The 23,335-nt window shown below is 35.3% G+C and overlaps 2 protein-coding genes and 1 long non-coding RNA gene across 3 annotated transcripts; 1 reads left to right on the top strand and 2 right to left on the bottom strand.

The window, feature by feature from the left end:
* Nucleotides 1-22: 22 nt before the first annotated feature.
* LOC117341082 lies at nucleotides 23-5,154 on the bottom strand. Its single transcript, XR_004535548.1, has 3 exons — nucleotides 3,305-5,154; nucleotides 711-782; nucleotides 23-337 (listed from the first exon to the last, which is right to left on the bottom strand). It is a non-coding gene; the product is annotated as an uncharacterized LOC117341082 (long non-coding RNA).
* Nucleotides 5,155-6,662: 1,508 nt separating this feature from the next.
* LOC117340443 (39S ribosomal protein L37, mitochondrial-like) lies at nucleotides 6,663-15,766 on the bottom strand. The gene is made up of 8 exons (XM_033902203.1): nucleotides 15,646-15,766; nucleotides 14,975-15,121; nucleotides 14,370-14,467; nucleotides 12,395-12,531; nucleotides 10,645-10,769; nucleotides 9,600-9,782; nucleotides 7,512-7,609; nucleotides 6,663-6,761 (listed from the first exon to the last, which is right to left on the bottom strand). Exons 1-8 carry the CDS (start codon nucleotides 15,764-15,766, stop codon nucleotides 6,663-6,665), a joined length of 1,008 nt encoding a protein of 335 aa, XP_033758094.1.
* A 1,446-nt stretch (nucleotides 15,767-17,212) lies between these two features.
* On the top strand, nucleotides 17,213-22,997 carry LOC117341081 (transcription termination factor 4, mitochondrial-like). Its single transcript, XM_033902914.1, has 2 exons — nucleotides 17,213-17,482; nucleotides 19,235-22,997. Exon 2 carries the CDS (start codon nucleotides 19,269-19,271, stop codon nucleotides 20,442-20,444), a length of 1,176 nt encoding a protein of 391 aa, XP_033758805.1. The 5' UTR covers nucleotides 17,213-17,482; nucleotides 19,235-19,268; the 3' UTR covers nucleotides 20,445-22,997.
* The last annotated feature ends 338 nt before the right edge of the window (nucleotides 22,998-23,335 follow it).

The following is a 23,335-nucleotide window of genomic DNA, read 5'->3' as shown; positions in this document are numbered from 1 at the left end:
TCCTCAGAGTGTCCTGGTGTGGGACTTTCCTCAGAGTGTCCTGGTGTGGGACTTTCCTCAGAGCGTCTTGGTGTGGGACTTTCTTCACAGCGTCCTTGGGCGGGACTTTCCTCAGAGCGTGCTGGTGCAGGACTTTCCTCAGAGTGTCCTGGTGTGGGACTTTCCTCACAGCGTCCTGGAGCAGGACTTTCCTCAAAGTGTCTTGGTGTGCGACTTTCCTCACAGCGTCCTGGTGTGGGACGTTCCTCATCGAGTCCTGGTGTGGGGCTTTCCTCACAGCATCCTGGTGCAGAGCCTGCTGCCTGTGGTGGGTCTAATTCATCATTACTGGTTACTCCTGAAATACAGTGAATTAAAAATTATAACTTGTGCTTCTTTTTCTTGTTACAAAATGATCTAATTATCTTAGTTAAATTTTTATTGTAATACAATTCAAGATATAATTAACATACCCTTTCCATGCAAAAGGAACATTTAAAATTTTCTTTGTCTACACTATAATAACAAATAATTCTAACTCATAGTTACAAATGCCAGCTGAAGGGAGATAAATCAGACTAAAAAAAAATAGAAATAAATAAAAACGTCTACACACAACAGTTTATCCCAAATTATGGTGTCGATCTCCCCTTCTTTTTGCTGACTATGGTTCGGAAATAAAAACATATCCCTTTTGCCATTTTAGTCTCAATTTGCGTTAATTTGTTTACCTGCTTGTGCCCACTTAAAGTCTGCTTGGTATGATGTTCTGAGTTTGAAAAATTTCTTCTTTGCAAGAATCTCTAAATTAAAAAAAAAAGGAAAGCTTTAATTATACTACCATAAAAAAATTGTTATTGTTTATCATTTTTATTAATAGTATGTAATTATATACTAAGATGTTTAGCAACCTTTTGACATTAAAAGTTCAATGTAAATAGAAGTAAATAGAAGGTATGTGAAAAATACATTATTAGTATCTAATTTTGGGGTCATACAAAGTAGCATTTATCCATTAAATGATTCTAACGTAACGATATAAAGAATAAAGAATATCAACACGCAATTCCCGAGTCCTGTCCTTAAAGAATTTGATGGGACTCCATGAATTTCTGGAAATACTTAAACTTAACATTGTGGGATCCATTGTTTTTAGCAATAAAGTTGAAATGGACTTGTGAAAATAAATTGTAGATTGATCAATGCATGGTTTCAAGTCCGACACCTCTACTCAAACAAGGGCCTAATGTGTGTACAGTAAATCTACATAATTCAGAAAACACTTTTTGAAAAAAATCATGCAATTTTTGAACAACTTAACAATATTAGCTTCACAAAATTAACAGGGTGCAGTAGACTGGAGGCAAGATAGGCTACAGTGGTAACTATCTAATATTTAAAAAAAAAATCCTGCCTACACAATTGGTGTCAATACTGTACATATTTGACTTAATGACAAACTTCAGTAATTGTTTCCAATATTAATTGACATTAAGTTCTCAGAAGACAACTCAATTTGGTATGCATGCACCCATAGCAATTTTGTAAAGTCAATTTCATGCAAATAAAGCAAACTGGATCCAGACCTGTAATATTTAAAAAAAACATCTCGTCAACACTCCAACACCATGCAAAAAATCAAGGTCTAACCAAGGTCTAACATTAAAATATTGTCACTAGTTAAAACACTGGATCGCAAATGATACGAATAATCTCAAGTTCCCAAACTCCTATACTTGACAAAATGCAAGTTACAAGTGCGATTATACATTTACTTATCTTATTTGGAGCTCTGAATTAAATAGCAACCAATTTCAAGACATTGGCCTTGGCTATATGACATCGATCATCAAAAATGATCTTCAATGTCTTTCACAGGATTCCCACAACAAACAGATTGGACAGTAATACAATTATAGGAGAAAAAGATGTTTCTGATCTAGTAGGTAAACTCCAGTCAGTTTGCATTGTTAGAAAGACAGCGCTTGTATATTACACGCATTTAATGCTTGTCGTATCATCACGATTAACAACTGGGTTAATTATATATTTACATTTCTGCTGCAATAGTGCTATATATGAACTAGGAAAATAATGTTTCGGGTTACAAGGCCACAATCCGCAATGAGTAGGAATACAAATGTTCCTCATCGATTCCAAATGTTGCAGGTTTCAATTGTATATTACAAAAAGATATGCCATGTTTAACTTAATAGGCCTTTAAACAGTACATGCTAATATGTGTATTGGCAGAAGCTCTGTATATTGCATGAGGACATGGAGTGACAATAGTGTCATAATTTCAGAAATAATATGTCACCTAAGTGACAAGATTTCTTAACTCAATTTTTGGTTTTGTATCAACATTTGTTCCTTTCATTTTGTCAATCGTTTTCTGGGGTGCAATTTGATTTTTTATGTTACCAGATTTTATAAGACTTTGTCATGGATCTGCAAGATCTTTTTATAATACTTAATGCTGGTATTTTGCCAAGAGTCTATTTCAACTAAAGAAGAAATTTGGCATCACCTTTTTGCAAATTTACAAATTTATTTCATTATGCATGAGAGTAAAATTGAAACCCTGGTTGAACAAAATTTCAGGGGAAAAAATACACAATTACTTTCTCCTTCTTCCCCACAGTAACCACTCCATGGCAAACAGGACGAGACTCTGTACCTTCAAATCACAGAATTCGTACTTGTCAATAAGATACCTTTGAAATATATAGTCTAACAAGGTTGACATCTTAAATCTTCAAAATATTTGTAACATTCAGTCTAGATAGTTAAATCAGCAATTACAGTGTACCTTGCAACAAAATTTAGATGTATGAGCTGTGAAATTTATAACAAGCTCAGTGATTTTTCTACCCCTTTTAAAGTGCCAACTTTAGGTACTTTCCCCTAGAGCTTTTTCTTCCCCATTGACTCCAAATGTAATAAAGTTGGATAATATAAAAACTGAATTGTTCAAAGTCAGAAGCTTCATGCCAAGATAGATAATCAGTATACTGACCAATATTAAAACAGTTTACTTTTAATCTATTTGTTTATATAATGGTTTTAACACACAAACACAACAATTGAAGGCAGAGCCAATGAAAATTTCTGTTATTAAAGCATTTCATTATTATAAATCTGAAATAGGTTCATTATGTTGCAATTCCCAATTTTGACTTTTTGCGTAGAAATTCCAAATGAAAAAAAGGCATGGGCACTTTGGAAGAAAATACAAAAAAAATCACTGAAGCTATTAACCGATTGTCATTCGATCAGAGACTCATTGCCAATAAAACACTTTTTTTCATATTATAATACTTACACAGTGTCATCGCTCAGGCAATACACATCCACCTCTCCTGATCCACCCCTTTTTCGTGATCGTACTTCTACTGGCCACCGCAACCCACGTGGCAGCCCTTTAATTGTGGCCCAGCCAAACTCAGGCATCCTGGCACAATAACAATTATACTGAATATTATAGTCATTCATATTTCTACATTAAATAGAATGAAAAATTAATATAGAATATTTAATACACTGTCATTTTTATATCAAGTCTTTATCAACCAAAGATTCCAATATCAGCTGAAGACCCGGGCTGAGTGTTGGTAGGCCTATACTGCAGTGATCATCTCTATGTCAAATATTATAGGTAAATGTTTTGTGATACTAATGGCATTTACGTGTATTAATTATCTGACCCTGCCCAGTTCTGGAAATTTACCTTTCTACTGAAGTCAAGTATTCATGGTCGGTTATAAAAAACAGACATGGTCAAATATATTGGCTGAGGAGTATATTGCTCAAATTTGCTGATTATTGTAATTCATACACAGTATTATATTAAATTACCTCAAACCAATTTGGTTATTCTCGTCCATATCTGATGTACTTGTATTGATAAAGATCACAGAAAAATATACATGCATGCATTTCATCAAGAGAGAAAAATGTCAGGCAGTTTAGGCCATTAATGAACAGCTCCAATACATCCATGTCAAAGTCAGCACAGTAGGAGCATGCTTGTGAGAACTCAAAGTCGCAATGAAATAATAAAAATCCAGAAGGATTATCATCCGCAGAAAGAGATTCTGATGACATACTGTAGTACCCCAATCAATGACAATGACATGTCATGTAATAAAAGAAATGGTATAGAACTGACACATTCTCAATCACCTCACTGAGGATCAGTCTCTAGTCACAGAAGAAAGAAATTGCATGTAGACAACAAAAGGAAGTAACTCTTTCTACACATGTAATTGAGTGAAATCTGAATCCAAAATGTTCTTTTTCTTTTTCACTTTGAGAAATGACAGCACACTGGATATTTTCCAAAATGACATATATCAGTAAAACTCTGAAATGGACACTTGAATGGAAAAAGACTTCAAACATCTTGGGACAAAAACTAGAATAATTCAGAAATTATCAGGTTTCACCAGTCCAACAAATTAATTCACATAAGACAACATCCTACATCTTCCACATGTATGTGATCATCAGATGTAAGCTGGGATTGGATTGGATAACATAAGATGTAAGCTGACATTGGATAGGACAACACGATATGTAAGCTGGAATTGGATTGGATAACATACATACTTCCTTTCCATCAGTCTTGTGGCTTTATGTCCAATGTAATGTGGCTAACTTAATTAATAGTAATGGGGTTGCATTCTATAATGTAAATCATTATTCAAAGAAATTTCACTTTTCAGCACAAGCATATTTTCGAAAACCATGATGAATCCTAAATATAAATTGGGCCAAACATAAAACAAGCAAGTAGTGATGGACAATCTGTTTGAAATCATAATCAGGGTTTTACGGGACACAATATTCTGCATCCTATATGCATGATATTTAAGATAGGACGCTTAAGTATTGAGGCATTGCATCCCTTGGGACGCAACGTTTTTAAGAATCATCTGTAGATCATCCAGTATATCCATTATCTAAAAATTTAGGAATTGGCTGCAACACATGTCATTAATGCTAAAAAAAAACAAATAATGCAGTACATAACAGGCAAAGGCATTTTATTACGTTTTTCCCTCGTGTGCAAATTGGAAGTAAGAAATGGCCATGGGTGACTGACCTATCAGTTCAAATAATATTTCTGATATTTATATTGATATAATATTATAAAATGATTATGAATCATAAAAAGATGTATTAATTAACAGGTCAACTTACTTTTAACTAGTTTTTGTATCTGTTTTGAGATATTAGGACTGATATTTCAGGAATGAAATTTTTTTTTCATAATCTCGAATAACTTTTTACAGAAACTTTCTTTCACTGCTGTTTAAGCAAATGTTATTTTGATTATTTTTTTGTAATAATTTTTGATTTTCCTTTTTTGTTTTGTTTTTGTTTTGTTTTTTGTTTACTTTAGTATTCTATGTGCAATGTGACTTTCTAAACAATGCTAATTTGCAAAATGGGGTGTTTCTAAATTTGGGCCCCTAAAAATTGCCCAAGGACCCCCAACTTGTCAAATGGTGGGTCCCAGGGACCCTTAAAATCAGGAAGTGATGTAAAACCCTGCATATCGGTTTGTAATCAGAAGCCATAAATCAATCAATGATCAATTAAATAATTGGTTTCTGGATGGGAAAATAGAAATGATGTGTTTGGAATTTACTGCTAAGTATTCCATGTTGACATTAGCTATACAATTCATCACATTGAATAATTCATAAATTTCATATTCTAGTTTTTTATATAACTGAAAGAAAGAAAAACATTCCCATAATCCATATTCTAAATATTTTGAAAATTAATAGCTTTTAAATTTTGAATGTTCATGATACTTTTAAAATGTGTAAAAAAAAAAAGAAGCTAGTTCTGATAACCAGATTTATATTTTTTCATAACATACATATGATGAATTCAATGTCAAGAAATATATATTACATTCAAATGTCAAATGATTTTTTCAGCCTGGACTTTATTCAAAATTTTTTGTCACATAAGGTTACATAACAAACCTCTAATCTTGTAATGAGGATTCATGAAGATAATGTTTAGATAAGAAATTAATCGATTTGCAATTTTAATTTTAGATGCAACAAGGACACCAAACTTTGATGCCAGTATTTTGCTATTTATCATTTGATAAAATAAAAGCTTTGCATTTTATGGTACAGTATGATAATTATAAATAATTTCCAATGATTCCAGAAAAATTACCTGTGCACTGCATAAATATTAAAAATAAATATTTCCACTTTGGGAACAGATCAGCTCTAGTATTACATGTAATTTGTCACCTTTAGTAACTTCTTGTTTGTCAAAAATGGAATTTTAGTGGTGATAAGACAGAAATTATTTTAATTGGAAAATCCAAAAATTTAGAAAATACAATATTGTTCAAAAACAACAAAAAAGATTTCTTTATCATTAAAAAAATCTTTTAATTGGCCAGATCAAAATAACATCCCAATTGTATACACTACTGCAAATCAATTATGAATTATTTCCAGAACAATGAAATAGCTTATTTTATTTTTTATTTAAATTACCTTTTTTATGTATTTTTTTATTTACAGTATATGTGAAGTTTTGGGCCCTGGACAGTGGTTAATCTAAATGATTGATAATATGATCCACTACACCTAAAAATGACAGTTCACTTTATTTTTCTCTTGGTACAAATAATTTTAGCACAATTACATAATGCAAGACTTGCAGTAGCCCCGATTTTTGTATCGCACTCGGACCTCGTAGAAGACACCCCTGGCATCTCGTTTTAGGGCAAAATTATGGATCTACAACCGCAAATGGTTTAGATATAGATTCTATATCAAAGAATTTTAATGAAAAAAACACTGATAATAAAAGAAATGATGTCTACCACAGATTATTTATGATTTATGATTAAACGCCAGCCAGGCATGCACTTTTTCTGCGGCAAGTAGAATCTAGAACATTACCGTAGCCTAATGTTACCATAACCTAATGCTTGATCAGAAATACGTTTCCGTACAAGCCTTCGAATTTCAGTTGTAGGCTCAAAGCTTGATGTTAAAAGATTAATTAACCATTTTCTAAAACTCACGAAATGGGTTTTTAAGTTCAAACATTTCAAACTGTGAAAACTTATTATGAGAAATACGGCTTGCATTTTTTTTTTGCCTGCGAGAAACCGTGGATATTCGGGAAAAGAGCAAAGAAAATATGTAAAATCAACTTATTCGTTAGTAGGTACGATAATTCCAATTACCTTATATTCAGTTTTATTTATTTCAAAGGCTTAAAATCGTGAAAACTTAAAAGACCTCATTTTGAGTGGAGCACATGGGCCGGGAGCATTTCCCGGTAATATGTTTTGATAGTTAACATCGCTTTCATCTCGACAACCCTAAGGTTTTTAATGCAACTTTATCAGAGTAGATGGTTTGCTATGACCAGGATAAGTAGCTTACCTACGATACACGAAACAACTTTTTTCCCCGAAATATAAACGAGAGAAACGAAAAATCACTCTATTCCAGTTCGTAAACAAGAGAGAAACTTACTTGACGAAAAATCGTTCTATTCCAAGCCATAAACAATCTGTCCCATCTTCTCATAACAACAAATATTGTCACTCCGATCAGGACCAATACAAGGACAACTAAAAGGAACATCACAATTATGTAGATTTGTAAAGTTCTCTCGTCCTGTCGTTCTTCGATGGTCGCCATTTTGAATTGAAATCTTCGGCGGCTGACACATGATGGTCAAGACTAACGTGGCTAATTATAAGTTATTGTGTGGCTATGTTAAATGTCAGGAGAACTGATTCAAAGAAAACAAAATTTTATAGATATATGCATTGTTGTTAAGATTACAACAAATGAATAAAAAAGGATTGAGTAGTTGTACTTACCTTTGATATGTAGAAGAAAGTCCACCTCTGCATTTTTTTCATCTTCGGAACACCTCGCGTGCATATCTTCGGAACACCTCGCGTTACATTTTCCCGCCATTTAGTCATGTGACATTCGATCGAGAACCATCGGCACCTATACATCGCAAACTGTGACAAGGGAAACAACTCTTCTTATGCTTTCTATGGAAGTCCAACGATGATTTGGAAAATGGACATTTTTTTCCAAACTTTTGTGTGGTTGTTTTTTGAGAGGCTTCAGAAAGCCACATGAGATCAAATTTTATAAGTTCCATGGTTTCATTGTGTGGCTAGCCACACAATAAAATAAAGCCACATAAATATCATTTATACTTAAATGTAGACACATAAGTATCAATTTGTGAGAACGGAGGGACGGAGGGACGGACGGACGGACGGACGGACGGACGACGGACCACGGACGCAGGGCGATTTGAATAGCCCACCATCTGATGATGGTGGGCTAATAAAAATCTCATATCCACTTTACTTCAAAACCTGAGTAGGTGTAGTCCTTGAAATAGACAGGTATGAAGAGACGGACGAGTGTTATAGTGTCTTACAATTTTGTCAAGCTAGTTTTACCACAAATGATTTTCTCAGGATTTTAGAATTGTTTTAAACTGTGATTAGCCTAATCACCTTTTGAACAACTGGGCCCTGGACAACAGAAAATTGAATAAGTAGTGGCAGCATTAACCTTGAATTGACTAAGACACATGTCATTGAATGACCACATGTACTAGCCATGTATGTCAACATACACCCAATATTATGTTAAAGGCGGGGCTAGTTCCTGTGAGATGATAAGCCATTCTCGTCCAATTTCGTCCAAATGGGGGAATTCAGTACTCTCAGTACTTTGATTGTTTAATATTCCCACTGGAGTACGGCTATGCCAAGGAACCAAAGGTAGTCAAAATATGTTAATAAAAATTGAAATCTAATATTTACATATAGAATTTTCAGAAGGCTATAAATTGTCAAATCACAAAACAGATGTATCACTGTGTTTATCTCACCAATATGCAGAACCTAAATTTGTAGTTCCAATTTTAGCAAATCAGACGCTGTGGTGGCCATCTTGGCTAGTTTTCAGAAAAACAAAACAATTGCTTACACATCTAGATGTCACCAGTAATATTCTTTCAAAAAATGTTCCAGATATGACTTACACTTTTGAAGAAAAGCGTCGGAAACCTTTTTGATGGAAAGCAGAAAAAGAATCCTGGTTAAAACAAGTCATCGAACTATGTTTTGGGCTTAATACTTTCAAGTTTTATATACCACTATGTCAAAGCAAAATAGCTGTCTAAAAGCAGTAAATGAATTTTAGAAATACGGTAACAAATATGATGACAGAGTAATGATTAAGAAAATGTGAGTTGAATCTTGGTCGTTATCATTAACGCAGTCCTGGTTCAACTAATTAGTTTGTTTATGAATAACATTTCCTTAACCGGCATAGCCAAAGGCTTTTAGGGCCTGTATCAACCTCGAAGCAGGTCAGTCTGGCTTTACGGCTAAAATATTACATTCAAAAATAATACACTCAAAGTAACTGAAAGGGCCCTAGGACATATTGACAATTAACAGCCTTTCAGTGTGTCGGACACACAAAAGGACACAAAATACCTCCTCATGATTTTGAGTTTAATGAATTATCTACAAATGAAATCCAGCAAAATGGTTGGTATCTGTATTAGATACTTACCTATACTGTTGGTTAAGGTATAATAGTGTGTGGATTGGAGATCTATTGTTGGTAGAATAGGGAACATGTTTGGCAAGGCCTCCTCAGTTGTGTTGGCAACTGTTTCTTTGTCAGAAAACCGAGGAAGTGTGTTGTTTCCAGTCAGTAAGAAGCTTGGCGTGCTCTTTATTACAATCTTCTCACCTACAAATACAACAGAACAACCTTGTCATTGGTGTTGTATCAAAATACAACTAACCATTCATCATGTGTTCAAGAGGATTTGTAGCTCTACAGCAAGAACACTAGAACAGCTATTGTCATGGCATGTTGTCAGTTCGTTCATTTATCCTTCAATCTGTCTGTACGTCACCAAAGTACTCCTGAAGAATGTTGTAAAAGCTTTTTCTACTGAAATAAAGTCATATCAAGAGCACACTTTCATAAGTGGTTTCCATATACAAGGTTGCCATACAGAAGGTTTCGGGTGAAATATCAGAATAGCTAAAAACTGTCAACAAAATCATATTCATGGGATTGCCCTCATATAGTATACATAACATATTCATCATCTGAGTGTCCCAGTGTTTCAGGAGGGTACAGAGGCACAGTGTTTATGATACAAAGGCTGCTTCATAACAGCAGTTAAGCAAAACTTGTCTGATGATGACAGATTTCATGTGAACACCAATTTGTATTCAAGCACTCTTTAGCACACAGCAGAACTTGAAGTTAAAGTTAAAAGTTCTAAAATATATTAAGTTTTCAATTAACAAGAGAAATAAAAATCCTATTTCACTCTGTTTAATAAATTGCACGAACCAAAATTACCTTTATATGAAATATCAGCATCATAATACACATTATCTAAATATATGCTTTATCATTCCGATACTTACAACAAAATTGTGGTTGTGTCCTTTGGCAAGACACTTCGCCATTATTGTTCTGGATGGTATGCAACAGGCTTCCCCTATGTTGTTCAGTAAGGTAGTTACTACTCACTACAAGGAGATCCTGGCTCTTCGAAGGAGATAAACCCAGCAAAACAACAAATGAAACTTACCCATAAAGGTGTAGTGTGTGTCAAATGCTGGCTGGATATGAAGCTGTGTGTCAGTGAGAGCAGCCGGGTATTGTGAATGGATGAGACTGTTAGCCAGACGTACCAGGTTTGTATTTAGAATCCGACTACAAAAAAGAAAAACAAACTCAGCTAATAAGTATGATAATGCAGCATTTGGCGTGTACACATATAAAACAAGCTTAACGAGCATTGCTAAGCAATACATGTCCCATACTGGCTAGCTGTTATGGTCCTTTACAGGGGTGTTAAGTTTGATCCGAATCCCTGAAGGAGTGAAGCTTCTAGAGTGCTGACAATGATTTATCTAAAAATAGTAACAGTAACCTTGACCTTGAACAAAACCCCTGAAACTTGAGCTTGTGGATATGTACGTATGCACAGGGTGAAGGAAAAGTGTAGTTTCCTCCCAGTAGGAGACTAATAAGGTAAATTCAACACATTTCCACCATTTTCTAAAATTGGGAAAATTGGAAAATAGCATTAGTTTTATTTGATTGATTTGGTTCGATTGATCATCAATGTACAGCGATAGTGATTTTTAAGAGCCTTTGTTGTCACTTTCGCTGGATTATATTTCTGTATTTCTGATAGGGAAAATATATGTAAATATATGTCGAATTTGGGAAAATAAAGGGTTGATTATCAATTGGGTATGGGGCCTACAGACACCTGGAAAAAACCCTAAAATTGTTCATACAAATGAATCAAACTTTTCTCCCATTTCCAAAAGAGTGGGCCAAATCAAATCCATTTACAGTGGAGATCCAGTATACTGTATACCTGGTATTTTTTGCCCCGGGTTATTTTCGCCCTTGAGCAGCACAAAAGATATTCGCCCCGTTTTAATTTCGCCCTAAACTACTTTTAAGAAATGTATTTTCCTCGTTCACAATCGGAAAATTCCGTTCGGAATTTTCGATACAATTGCACTCGGAACACTCGGGATTTATCGAATTCACCCATTATCTTTTCTTAGCATATCCCGCTGAGGTGTGAAATGTAATCAGGTGTGAAATATACAACGCTTACCTGTGTTCAGATTTACTTTAGCCTATATTGATTCAAATAGTATTAGGTATGCATGGTCGATTTTAAGCAAACGCGATGAGTGGTAAGTTCACCGTGCCGTGACTAATTAGAAGTCTACTGACCAGTGTTTTCTTTTGTTCATTTGTCATCGATTGAAGCCACAAGCGACGGTGAAGTCATAAAATCAGCCTTCACAATGGCAGAGACCTATTTGTGTGTATAATTTTAAAACATGTTTGGATTTTAAAAGTTACTTTGTATTTAAAGCTTTTGTTTAAAATTGAATATACTAAACCTAGTACGCTGTCTTCGCCGATATTTTCGATTTAACTCCACGTGATATCGTAAATTTACAAGGCCAATATTTAGATCTAGATTTTATTTCACATGCACAGATTGGAATAAAACAAATACCTATTTTATAAACTTAGTGTAAATATATAACACGTGTTGCCTGTAACTGTATAGGATATAACACACTTGGAAAGTACGAGGGTATGTTTTGGATCCGACTACAAGTAGCCTATGTACGATAACTTGTAAATCCTGCAATTGAGCTTGAAATTTTCGCCATCATCTTAAATTCGCCCTATCATCAAAGGGCGAAAATGGCGAAAATTAAACGGGGGCGAAAATTACCAGGTATACAGTAGTTAGATATATGCTGTACTCTCAGTACATATACGAGCTGTATACTTACATACTCCTGTTTCTGGGAATGCCATATTCACGTTGGAAATGCCATTTGATATAGGACTTGTCAATCCTCTTAGGAAGCTTGTCTTTAGCTGGATCCCAAACCTGACTCTGTAGGATAATCCTCTTCAGCAGCTCATTCTGAAACAACCGATCCTTACCTTTCATAAAGCCAGTACAATATCATCACATTTAACTGAAATCTTTCCTACCATCACATTTAACTGAAATCTTTCCTGAAGTTATACTTGTAGGTTTCTATTTGAAGACAACTGATATATTTTTAACATAAAAGACTTGAGCAGGTCAATACCTCTTGCAGCTTCTTGGTAAGGTAGCTTAATTGTGTTTATTAGTATGTCAAGGTATCATTTAGTAAATAAATCAGAATCTGTTTTCTCTAAATCACTAATTGCCAGTACGTGTATTACCATTTTGACAGATATCTGGTGTGGAACTAGACTACACTACTACAAATGTATCTATCCAAACAAGAGGCCCATGGGGCCTGTATCACTCACCTGGTTGGATTTGACCAAATGTCAAAATAATGTTCATGTTCAATTTGTTAATACATATACTCTCTAAGGGACTGTAAAGACCCTACAGATTACTTTTACAACATAATTGTGTTTAAAGAAACCAAGTCTCTTAGGGTGGGGAAAGACCCTTGGGCCTATTTTTACATAAGAATTGTGTTTATCCCTTAATGTCCAGCGATGCCATACATAGTTATGGGATGGAGGGTCAAAGTAACCATTTTTGCAAAATCTGTTCCCCTTTCACCAAGGATGTTTCTTACCAAATTGCGTTCAAATCCATTCATAACTTTATGACTAGTAGTGATTTCCTCTATTTCCCCTATTGGGCCCTGCCCCTTTGACCCCTTGGGGTCAGAATAAAAATGTATACAAACTCTTTCCCCCTTCCCCAAACGATGTTCCTGGCCAAATTTGGTTGATTTCCATTTAGAACTTTATGACTAGTAGTGATATAAAGACAAATCTCTATTTACCCTATTTGGCCCCATCCTTTAGGTACAAAGGGGGTCAGAGTCAATATTTATACAAACTCTTTCCCCCTTCCCCCAAGGATATTCCAGACCAAATTTGGTTCAAATCCATTCATAACTTAATGATAAATAGCAATTTAAAGGATTAATCCCTATTTTCCCTATTGGGCCCCGCCCCTCAGGCTCCTAAGGGTTTAGAGTAAAAATTTATACAAACTCGGTTCCCCTTCTCCCAAGGATGTTCCTGACCAAATTTAGTTAAAATCCATTTAAAACTTTATGACAAGTAGCGATTTAAAGACTAATCTCTATTTCCCCTATTGGGCCCCACCCCTCAGGCCTCTGGGAGGCCAGACCAACCGTTTATACAAAATTGGTTCCCCTTCACCCAAGGATGTTTCAGACCAAATATGGATCAAATCCCTTTATTCCTGCAGAAGAAGAGGGATTTTAAAGAATATGCTATACCTGGGTATTCCCCTTATTGGGCCCCACCCCCCAGGCCAGACGCACCGTTTATACAAAATTGGTTCCCCTTCACCCAAGGATGCTTCAGACCAAATTTGGTCAAAATCCACTGAGTAGTTTAGGACTAGTAGCGATTTAAAGGAAAAGTTGACGGACGGACGGACGACGGACGCCGCGCCATGCCATAAGCTCACTGGCCCGACCTTTCATTACTAGTATGACAATTAATATGAGAATGACCTTGGCCTTACCTGGCCAATATGAGAATGACCCTGGCCTTACCTGACCCATATAAAAATCTCCTCTGCCTTACTTGGTCAGTATAATAATGACCTCCACCTTACCTGGTCAGTATGATAATGACATTGGCCTTACCTGGCTATTATGATAATGACCTCCACCTTACCTGGTCAGTATAACAATGACCTCCACCTTACCTGGTCAGTATGACAACGACCTTGGCCTTACCTGGCCAGTATGACAATGACCTTGACTTTACCTGTTGGGGATGTTCCACCTTATCTATTAAGCTAGACACTCCATCTGGCATTCCACTGTAGATGATGGATTTTGTAAGATTCTGTGCTTGTTTTAAACCTGAAACAAAACATGTCTTTCCGGTACAAAGAGGGTAAATATCTTATTCAAAGTAACATTTCTTTTTAAGTCACCCACTCCTTTAAAGGCAACACTGTCGTCTAAACACAAATTGTTCAAATGTAGGAGAAAGTCTAGGAAAGCTTTCATCTAAATCAAGGATAGTGTGATATCAATTAACTCCCCAGTCAAAGCAGTAATACATTTGGTTTGGTTTTATTTGTTTAGTGTCCTAACAACAGCTAAGGAACAGCCTGCCGTGCATGTGAAATGCATGCGTGTGGTGAATGCATGTATGTGTGTTTTGTGGCTGTGGTATTTCGTGTTGTGTCTACTATAGAAACTTCTTTCATCATCTGAGAAATTTCCTTGAAAAAAATTAGATTTTAAAATGTCAGGCCGAGAACCAGAAAATTACAGGACAGGTACACCAAGTTAAAATGTGAATTAATTATAATACAAATGTCTATTGTCGGAACACACAAAATGAAGAGTTGTTTAATGTACCTTCAATGAAACGATTATTGTCTGTGAATTCCCAGACCGGTTCAGAGTTATAGCCTGGCTGCTCTGTCTCATCGGTAGGTAAAGTCACATGGTCCAACTGCTGTGTGACGACCCTCTCAGTCTGTAACGGTTTGGTGATTCTAATACCTTAAATGACAAGTGTATATAACTGTTGTATAAAAAAACTATTAGGTAGTTATATTCACAGTTTCACATACCATGATGTCATACAAGTAGGCTGGACAAACTTTAAGTCAAACTAACAGAGAAATGCTGAGAAAAGTTACACATGTCCATTCAGTACTGGCCTCTACATATTCAAAGGGCCATAACTTTATCAAAATAGAGATGATAACTGAAATCAGATTGCATTCATTTTTCATAGACTGTCATTAGAAAACCAAATACCAGATTTCAATTTAACATAAGTAATGACATAAAATCCATTAAAACATCTCAGATGAGATACACAAATATATCCTTCCCAACAAAGCATTCTCAACTGTACAGACAAACAAATTACACAAGTAATAAAATCACACGTGAATTACATCTTCCAGCAACAGATCTTAAATTGTGACCACAATGGGCAAGACTGTAGTTTGTTGTGGACTAGCTCTTTTACAGGATCTTAAAACTTTCCAACATTGTTTTTTATTTCACAGTCTCACCTTTTTTCACCAGTCCCTTTGGAATATCTGGTAAATCATATGCTTTACTTGGATACTTGGCAGCCCATACTTTTTTGAAAGGCTTTGATATTTGCTTTAAAAGTGGTGGCGTCAACTTCATCTTGGATCACTTTTGATGACAGGCTGCAAAATGTGGAAATATGAACATGAACAAACTGTTCACACATTAAATATCATACATCTGTGTCATGATCACATGCACAACAAAATAATACCAAAATAAATCGTAATTTAGATAACATATTCAGAAACATTGCAATAATTAAATGATATTTAATGTAAACTTTATTTATTTTACAACAATTGCAAAACAAGTCATATTAACTTATATTAATCACGCTTGTTGGTCCAGATGGAAGTGTGCGAGGGGTCTTACTGTGGGAGGAAACCGGAGTACCCGGGGAAAACCCACGAGGTCTGGCAGATGACCCCTAACCTTAATTTTCACATCCGATCGGGGAATCAAACCCCGGCCACCTAGGTGAAAGGCAAGTGTGTTACCACTGTGCAACCCGACCACTCATGATTTAATGCAACAGAGGTCAGTGAGTAATCTTCATTCATTTTCCTATAGTTTTGTTAAGACTATGGGTCCCACGTGCACTATGTACAATGTTCAATATTTCCAGAATTTCTCTGTTACCGGTCCTAATAGCCCGAGTTTCCTTTCACCTTGACACCATGGCTAGAGGAAACTTGGGCTAGGGTCCAAACAAAATTTGACCATGTAGATATATCACTGGTAGGTAGTCAAATGTATAGCCAGAACACTCGACATAGGTTTAACATAACCTAGGAAGACTACCGAACATATAGAACTACCTACACCAGATGTTGGATCTCATTTTCTCTGTATAGGTTTAACATAGATTACGGGTACCATAATCTATGTAACAGGAGAGGAGAAAATGTAGTGGCCAGACCGGGGTTCGAACCCAGGACCTCCTAACTCTAGACGGACACTCTACCACTGAGCTACCTGGTCGCCGATGATCAACCCAGTCCAGTTCCGCTACACCAACCAGCTAAGAAGATCTACAGGTTTTTGGGTTTTTTTTTTTTCAAACATAAAAAACAAACTAGAATTGTAAGTTATTCACATGTGTCTGCCTATATAGCCTTAACTGTACTTATCAATGGGTCAAAACTGTGATCAGTGTCAGTGATCTTGCACCAGTTGTTCGTCTATGAAATAAGGTCGGACCTGGTGATTTTATGCTGTTTACACAGACATCCAAGGCCTTATCAACATATGCATGTCCCCCAAGATCATTACATGAATTAATTACATTTAAAAACAGATGAACCGGTTTATCGACATGAGTAAGCCTAAATAAATGTAACGTAACCGTAGTTAGATCGAATATTATTCAAATAATGAACTTTAACGTGGATCTTTCGCAATAGGCTTTATCGCAATCCGTCTTAATGGTTCATCCCCAAAATGAAAAGAATGCCTTACGCTGGCTAGCGACCTCCAAACACCGATAATGTGTCTCACCTTAGACTGAGGTTTGTCAGAATGACCCCATGCTTCTTGTAGGACTACTGAAGGGACCGGTTAGAAATCTGTATAGAAAGTTTTCCATTTTCTGGCAAATTTCTATTAAATTTCCCAAAGTATGATAACATTATTTCCAATATAATATTTCTGTTGCTTTAATTCAATGCCAATTCGAAAAGACTCGAAACTGGTGATGTATACATATTTCTACGCAAAATAAACCCTCCCTGTCTAGTTCAAACGCACCTCCATTTAAGAAGAGTTAGAAAAGCATGAGAGTCGCTGGAGAAATCGAATTTTAAACGAATATGTGTAAGTATGTTGTGTGTCTGTCAGAATCAGTACCATATATGACCTGTACATCTATGAGACACATTTCAAGAAAACATTATGACCCGAATCAATTGGAAGAACTCGGAGTCATATGAGTAAACACTATTGAGACACTTCGTCTCATTACATTTTCCGCTCTTTAGTACATTCCAATGGGTAAATGAGACACTTCGTCCTATAACTTTCCTGTGAATCTTAGCACATGGGTCTGCGTGTGGTGTGGTTAGTAATAAAGTATTATACATATACACATAGTGTATCCTTGTTATACCAGCTTAATAGTGTTTATACTGTTTTCTCTATTGCTAACCAGACACAGTGGGTTCAAACCAATGACAAGTTCTATCTTTTAATTAAAGTCTGTGTTCAAACACATGAAGGAGTTTAATGTTTCTATAAACCATTAAGACTAAAACTATTATTTGGGTCCCCTCCATGGCCAGTGTCAGTGGTCAATAGAGCACAATTATCTAAAGAGTTATATATATTCAATTATATGTAGTGTTATACTCAGGAAAACTTAACAAAAAAAGAGACACTCAATATAAGTCCAACTTATATGGCAAGGAGAACTTAAACACAACACTTTCAAGTTCACATACATGTACAATGTATCTTATTAAAATATCAAAGAATTATGAGTTCACATAAATCCCATTCTGAAACAACTCTCAGCATCCACTTTACTGTCTAACATAATTACATATGTAGCGGGACTGACTGGGTCGATCACCGGTGACCAGGTAGCTCAATTGGTAGAGCATCCGGCTAGTGTTCGGAGGTCCCGGGTTCGAACCCCGGTCTGGCCGCTACATTTTCTCCTCTCCTGTTACAAAATTGGCGCCCAACTAAAATACCCACAGTGGTGGTATAAGGGTCTCGTGTGTCTTCGAGGGCGAAGACTTGGAAAAAAGGAGGGAGGTGTGTAGCGGGACTGGACTGGGTCGATCACCGGTGACCAGGTAGCTCAATTGGTAGAGCATCCGGCTAGTGTTCGGAGGTCCCAGGGTTCGAACCCCGGTCTGGCCGCTACATTTCTCCTCTCCTGTTTCACATAGATAAACATCCATAATGGTAAAGTTTAAATCCCATAGTAATTAAGAAATTATACAAAGTAAATACAAAAGTTGCATGGAGTATAAATGTATAAGTTAAATGTAATCTCCCTCGCTCTCCTCACACCTTATGTACTACTCTCATACTGCACATCTGCTCCTCTGACCTACATCTGGCTCCTCACACACTCTGATTGCAACACATTAGTTATATTTAGGATGTACATGTCTATAATTACACAGGCCTTATGCAATAAAGGATGCAGAGCAGCGAGTCTGATCCAGCATCGCTGTCCGCCATCTTTGATGATAGCTTGGGGCGTGTAGTAACAGTATCTAAGTAGGCGGGGCTTATCTCTCGATCTCGGAACTATGTATTACTACTTCATTCATGACCTCATCTAGTTTAGGCAATGTACGTGTCACTAACATTTTGACCTTTGACCTATATATCAAAGAAAATGTCAGTCCTGGCTCAGTATCTTACACTTCTTGTCACTTGAAATCTATACTTGAGATGTACATGGGACACAACATTTAACACTCTTTACAAGCAACACTGCCTTGTTCCTTTAATATAATGTTATGTATTCATACACCATCAGTTAAACCTGTATTAGATATAAGTTGATGTCTTCTTAAGTTAAAATTACCCTCAACATATTTTAAATTACAGAAGGTGATGAAATAAATCCACACTGCTGGCCAAGATGAACATTCTACGTTCTCTGCGTCCTCTGTCCAGTTGGAAGTATGGACCATCCAGACTATGGTCCTGTGTGGGACAAGGGGAGACAATCCATAGAAAATTTCCGGGAGACTGCAGAAATCTGAGTATCTATAGGAAAGATCTTGTATTGAACATCTTAAGACCATGTTATATATTCAGAGTGGTGTCTGGGTGTGGAAGGTCATACAATCAACTATCTAGCTGTGTTAGGTTTGTACATACAAAACATGGAGGTACGGAGACCTGGACTGATGATCTGGATGATGGCGATAGAACAGCCAATGATAAACATTTAGCATTAATGGAGAAGATCGAGGGACAAATCATTGAGATAATTGACAGTGTTCTGGAGAGAACTGAGGAAAATGAAATGGTTGGGAGCAATTTGGAAAATGTTTTAGAGGAAGGTGTTCGACATTTGTACAGTTTACGTCTTTCTCCAGAACAAATTCATCGCTTGATGTTAGAATACAGGGAGATATCTAGGCATCAGTTTTTTATTCCAATCACACAATTCTTGTACAAAAATGGTTTGAATGGCAAAAGGACATGTAAGCTTGTGACAAAGTATCCTGACATTTTAGATATACCAAAGGACGAGATTCGGGAGAAGATTGAACATTTACGCGAACTTGGGTTCATAACTCCAGGTATTTTATTATTAATTGAAGGTTTACCTGAAGTGCTAAAAATACCTGTAAAAAATATCAAGAGGCGCATCTCAGATCTTGAACTATTGTTCAAGTCTAAAGATGTGCTTGATCTTATAACCAAGTCGCCTTCCCTTCTGATTGACGACCCAGCTTTGATCCAGAAAAAATTTGATTATGTTTTTCATGAGATGGGCATCAGTCAAAGACAAATCATGTACAGCAGTCTGTTCAAGCATAGTCTGAGTCATATCAGGCAGCGACACGTCTTCTTGGTTCGTGCAGGTTTTTTTAAAAAGACTGTGAAGAGGGGTCAAATTAACCCTAATCCTTTACTAGAGGATATTGTTGATATTTCAACCCGGGCTTTCCTAAAGAAGTATGGTAACATGACCATGTCGGACTACATAGCATTTCGTGAATTGTTTGAACGTGAATCTAATGAAATTCAGGATGAGGTGGAAGATGATTCTGATGATGAAGAAATACAAGGATGGAAGAGATGAGTTTCATGTGGTTCTGATGAAGTTTGAATTAAAAGGGCATTCCTTCGTTTAGACATCAGAAACATGCACAATTTCTCTTGATGAAATGTATATCCGAACAATGATTTAAAATATATGAGTGTTTGTGCCTTCAAGTAATGAAATTAATGCCAAAATGTGCAGGAAAAAAGCGTTAGTATACTGTTAGTATGTCTTTGTGGTAGTAAGTGATACTTCAGGTCAAATTAAGAATTTTCAGGACTTAGAACTCGAAGAACTTTGGTTTATCTTGAGAGTAAAACTGCCATATTAATGTAAAGATTGTAACTTTTACTACTTGGAAAAAATACATATTTTCCAGTAAGGTTAATTTTGACGACCTAAATTTTATTCAAATGAAGGAATGCCCCTTTCAGAAATAACACTGCAAAACCATTTTCTTGCTGTACATTTGAAATTTATTTTGAACAGAAAAAATTTGGTACATTTTCAAAATAATACTACGATATACATTAAGTAATGAGCCACTGTGTGGTAGTAAGCCCACCCAGTGTTTAGCTGATTCTCAATCATTATCGACGATCAATCATTGATAATAAGTGATTAGTAAATCAGAGGTTAAGATCCAAAGTCAATTATTGTGAATATATTTCTCTTGAATAAGTTTGATAGGTTGAATACTTTGGTAAGTTTACTTAAAATCTACTTACCATGGTAGTTATGCTGTCTTTATGATGAATTTGCATTACAGAAAGGGAATGATACTAAGCAACCTCCCAGTTGTGAGAATTTTTTTTATTTCTAACATTGACGACCGATTACATGATCAATAAGTAAAGAAGTCCAGGTTAAAACAATAACTGGTCAAGATTTTTCAGCTGATTCCGAGAACTTAGCCCAGCCACTTGTAATAGAGATATTGTGTTGACCAATAGAATCTTCCCTAGAGGAACAGCCCACCCACTTGTAATAGAGATATTAGCAATTTCCTATAGTTTTCGCCTAATCTCTTTCAAAATTGGTATGCAATATGATAATGATATGAAGTTTTGTCTACATGAAAAGAAATCTGATTCGACTATTTTTACAAAAAAAATTAGATCTTCTACATTTTTCAATTGATTTTTTTTGAAACTTGATAGATTTTATAATCATGATATGAAGTTGTTTGCTTGAAAAGAATTTAAGATCAATTTGAAAAAGTTAATTTCCTTTGTTTATTTCAATATTTAATTTTTGTCTGACAATCTTCTCCAACATTTTTCAACTGATATGTTTGAAAGTTAGAAGACATTATGCGCCTGATATGAAGTTGTATCTCACTGAAAAGAATTCTTATTGAACTGTTTTTGTAAAGGTTATTGCCTTTTATTTAAGTATTCAATTTTTTTTCTCCTACATTTTTTAACTGATCTCTTTGTAATAATGATAGTTTCCCCAAAAACAATTTTGATTCAGCAATTCTTGCAAAAGTTAAAAGTTATTGCCCTTTGTTTATATCAGAATTGATTGTTTTCTGTAGATTTCCTCTTATATTTTTTGACCAATGTCATTGAAACTTGGAATACATTAAATTCCTGACATTAATTGATGTTTCGGCACAAAAAAATTCTGATGCAATTATCTTTTCCAAATGTCAATTTCTGATTTTGAAGACTTGAGTACTTGATATTTTGATGTGAAATGTTATAGCATACCAGATAGCCACTCTTAAGGTGATACAAATCTTATTTTTATTATTTTTATACAAGATAGTATGTAAACAATCTATGGTATTTGACAGGCATATACTGTTCTGCTCTGTGATGCTCCTGTTCTCCCACCAGACTATTTTGATTATGCAGAGTCTAGTTGTTCCAATATTGGAAAAGACATTGCAATGGAACACAATGTTGATGTGATGTAATTGAATTGTTGCTGTGACATCATTATAACATCTATTGATTATTACGTACGATCTTTCATACCCTAGAGAATCAGAGATTATAATGTTAAAAACACAATATTGACTTGGGTGTTTCTGTAAAAAGAAACATAAGTTAATACCACAAAATATTGACCACCAAGTGACCATGTTTTAGCCAATGAGAATTGAGAAAAAATTGGACCATATCTAATATTTGTATCTATATGAAATTATTATAGCCATGATTTTAATGGCTTCTTATCTACTTTTTTTTCATGTTGCATAAATTTGTTTCTCAATCAACCAGCATCTGTCTTTAAACAAAATGTATACATTCCATTGCTATTCTAAACTATTGTTCTGTAACTTTGATAATTACTTGGATAATTTTAATGACACAATATTTACATTGAAAATGTACTGTATCTTTAATTTTCTGATTAGTTGAAATTTAAACATTACCTGATTTTGTTGAAATTTGGTCATTATATATACTGCTAAATGTGTTATCAATTATTATTTACAAAGGTGACATCTGTAACAGTGCTCATTACAATTAATACATGTTTTGATATAAGAATGTATAGTGAAGATTCCTGTGACCCTGAACATTGTGGCAGATAAGAGATTAACCCATGAAATAAAATGATTAAAGTGACTCAAATTTGGAACCAAGTTCAGTTTTATTTTAATTTTAGCAAATCATCATCAGATGGTCGGCTATTCAAATCCTCCATGGTCCATCATCCACTTTTCTGTTGACCAACCATCTGTTAACAATCCGTTTTATTGCTATTTTTTGAGAAGTATCTGAAAGATGTTTCTCTAATTTCATAAATTTGTTCCCCTGGTAAGAATTTGTGTCTATCATTCAAGGCAACAAAATTTTATATTGCTACAAGTGCAGTTGTAATGATATCGGTAAATTATTTCATTTTCAAAATAGAGTTAATGGCACAATAAGTTTTGTATGAATGAATAACCGCACTGACAATGAACTTGGGTT

This window comes from Pecten maximus, chromosome 13 (genome assembly GCF_902652985.1).
Source record: "Pecten maximus chromosome 13, xPecMax1.1, whole genome shotgun sequence".
Classification (NCBI taxonomy): domain Eukaryota; kingdom Metazoa; phylum Mollusca; class Bivalvia; order Pectinida; family Pectinidae; genus Pecten; species Pecten maximus.
The sequence above is the reverse complement of the archived record's forward strand: the minus strand, read 5'-3'. Positions and strand labels throughout refer to the sequence as shown.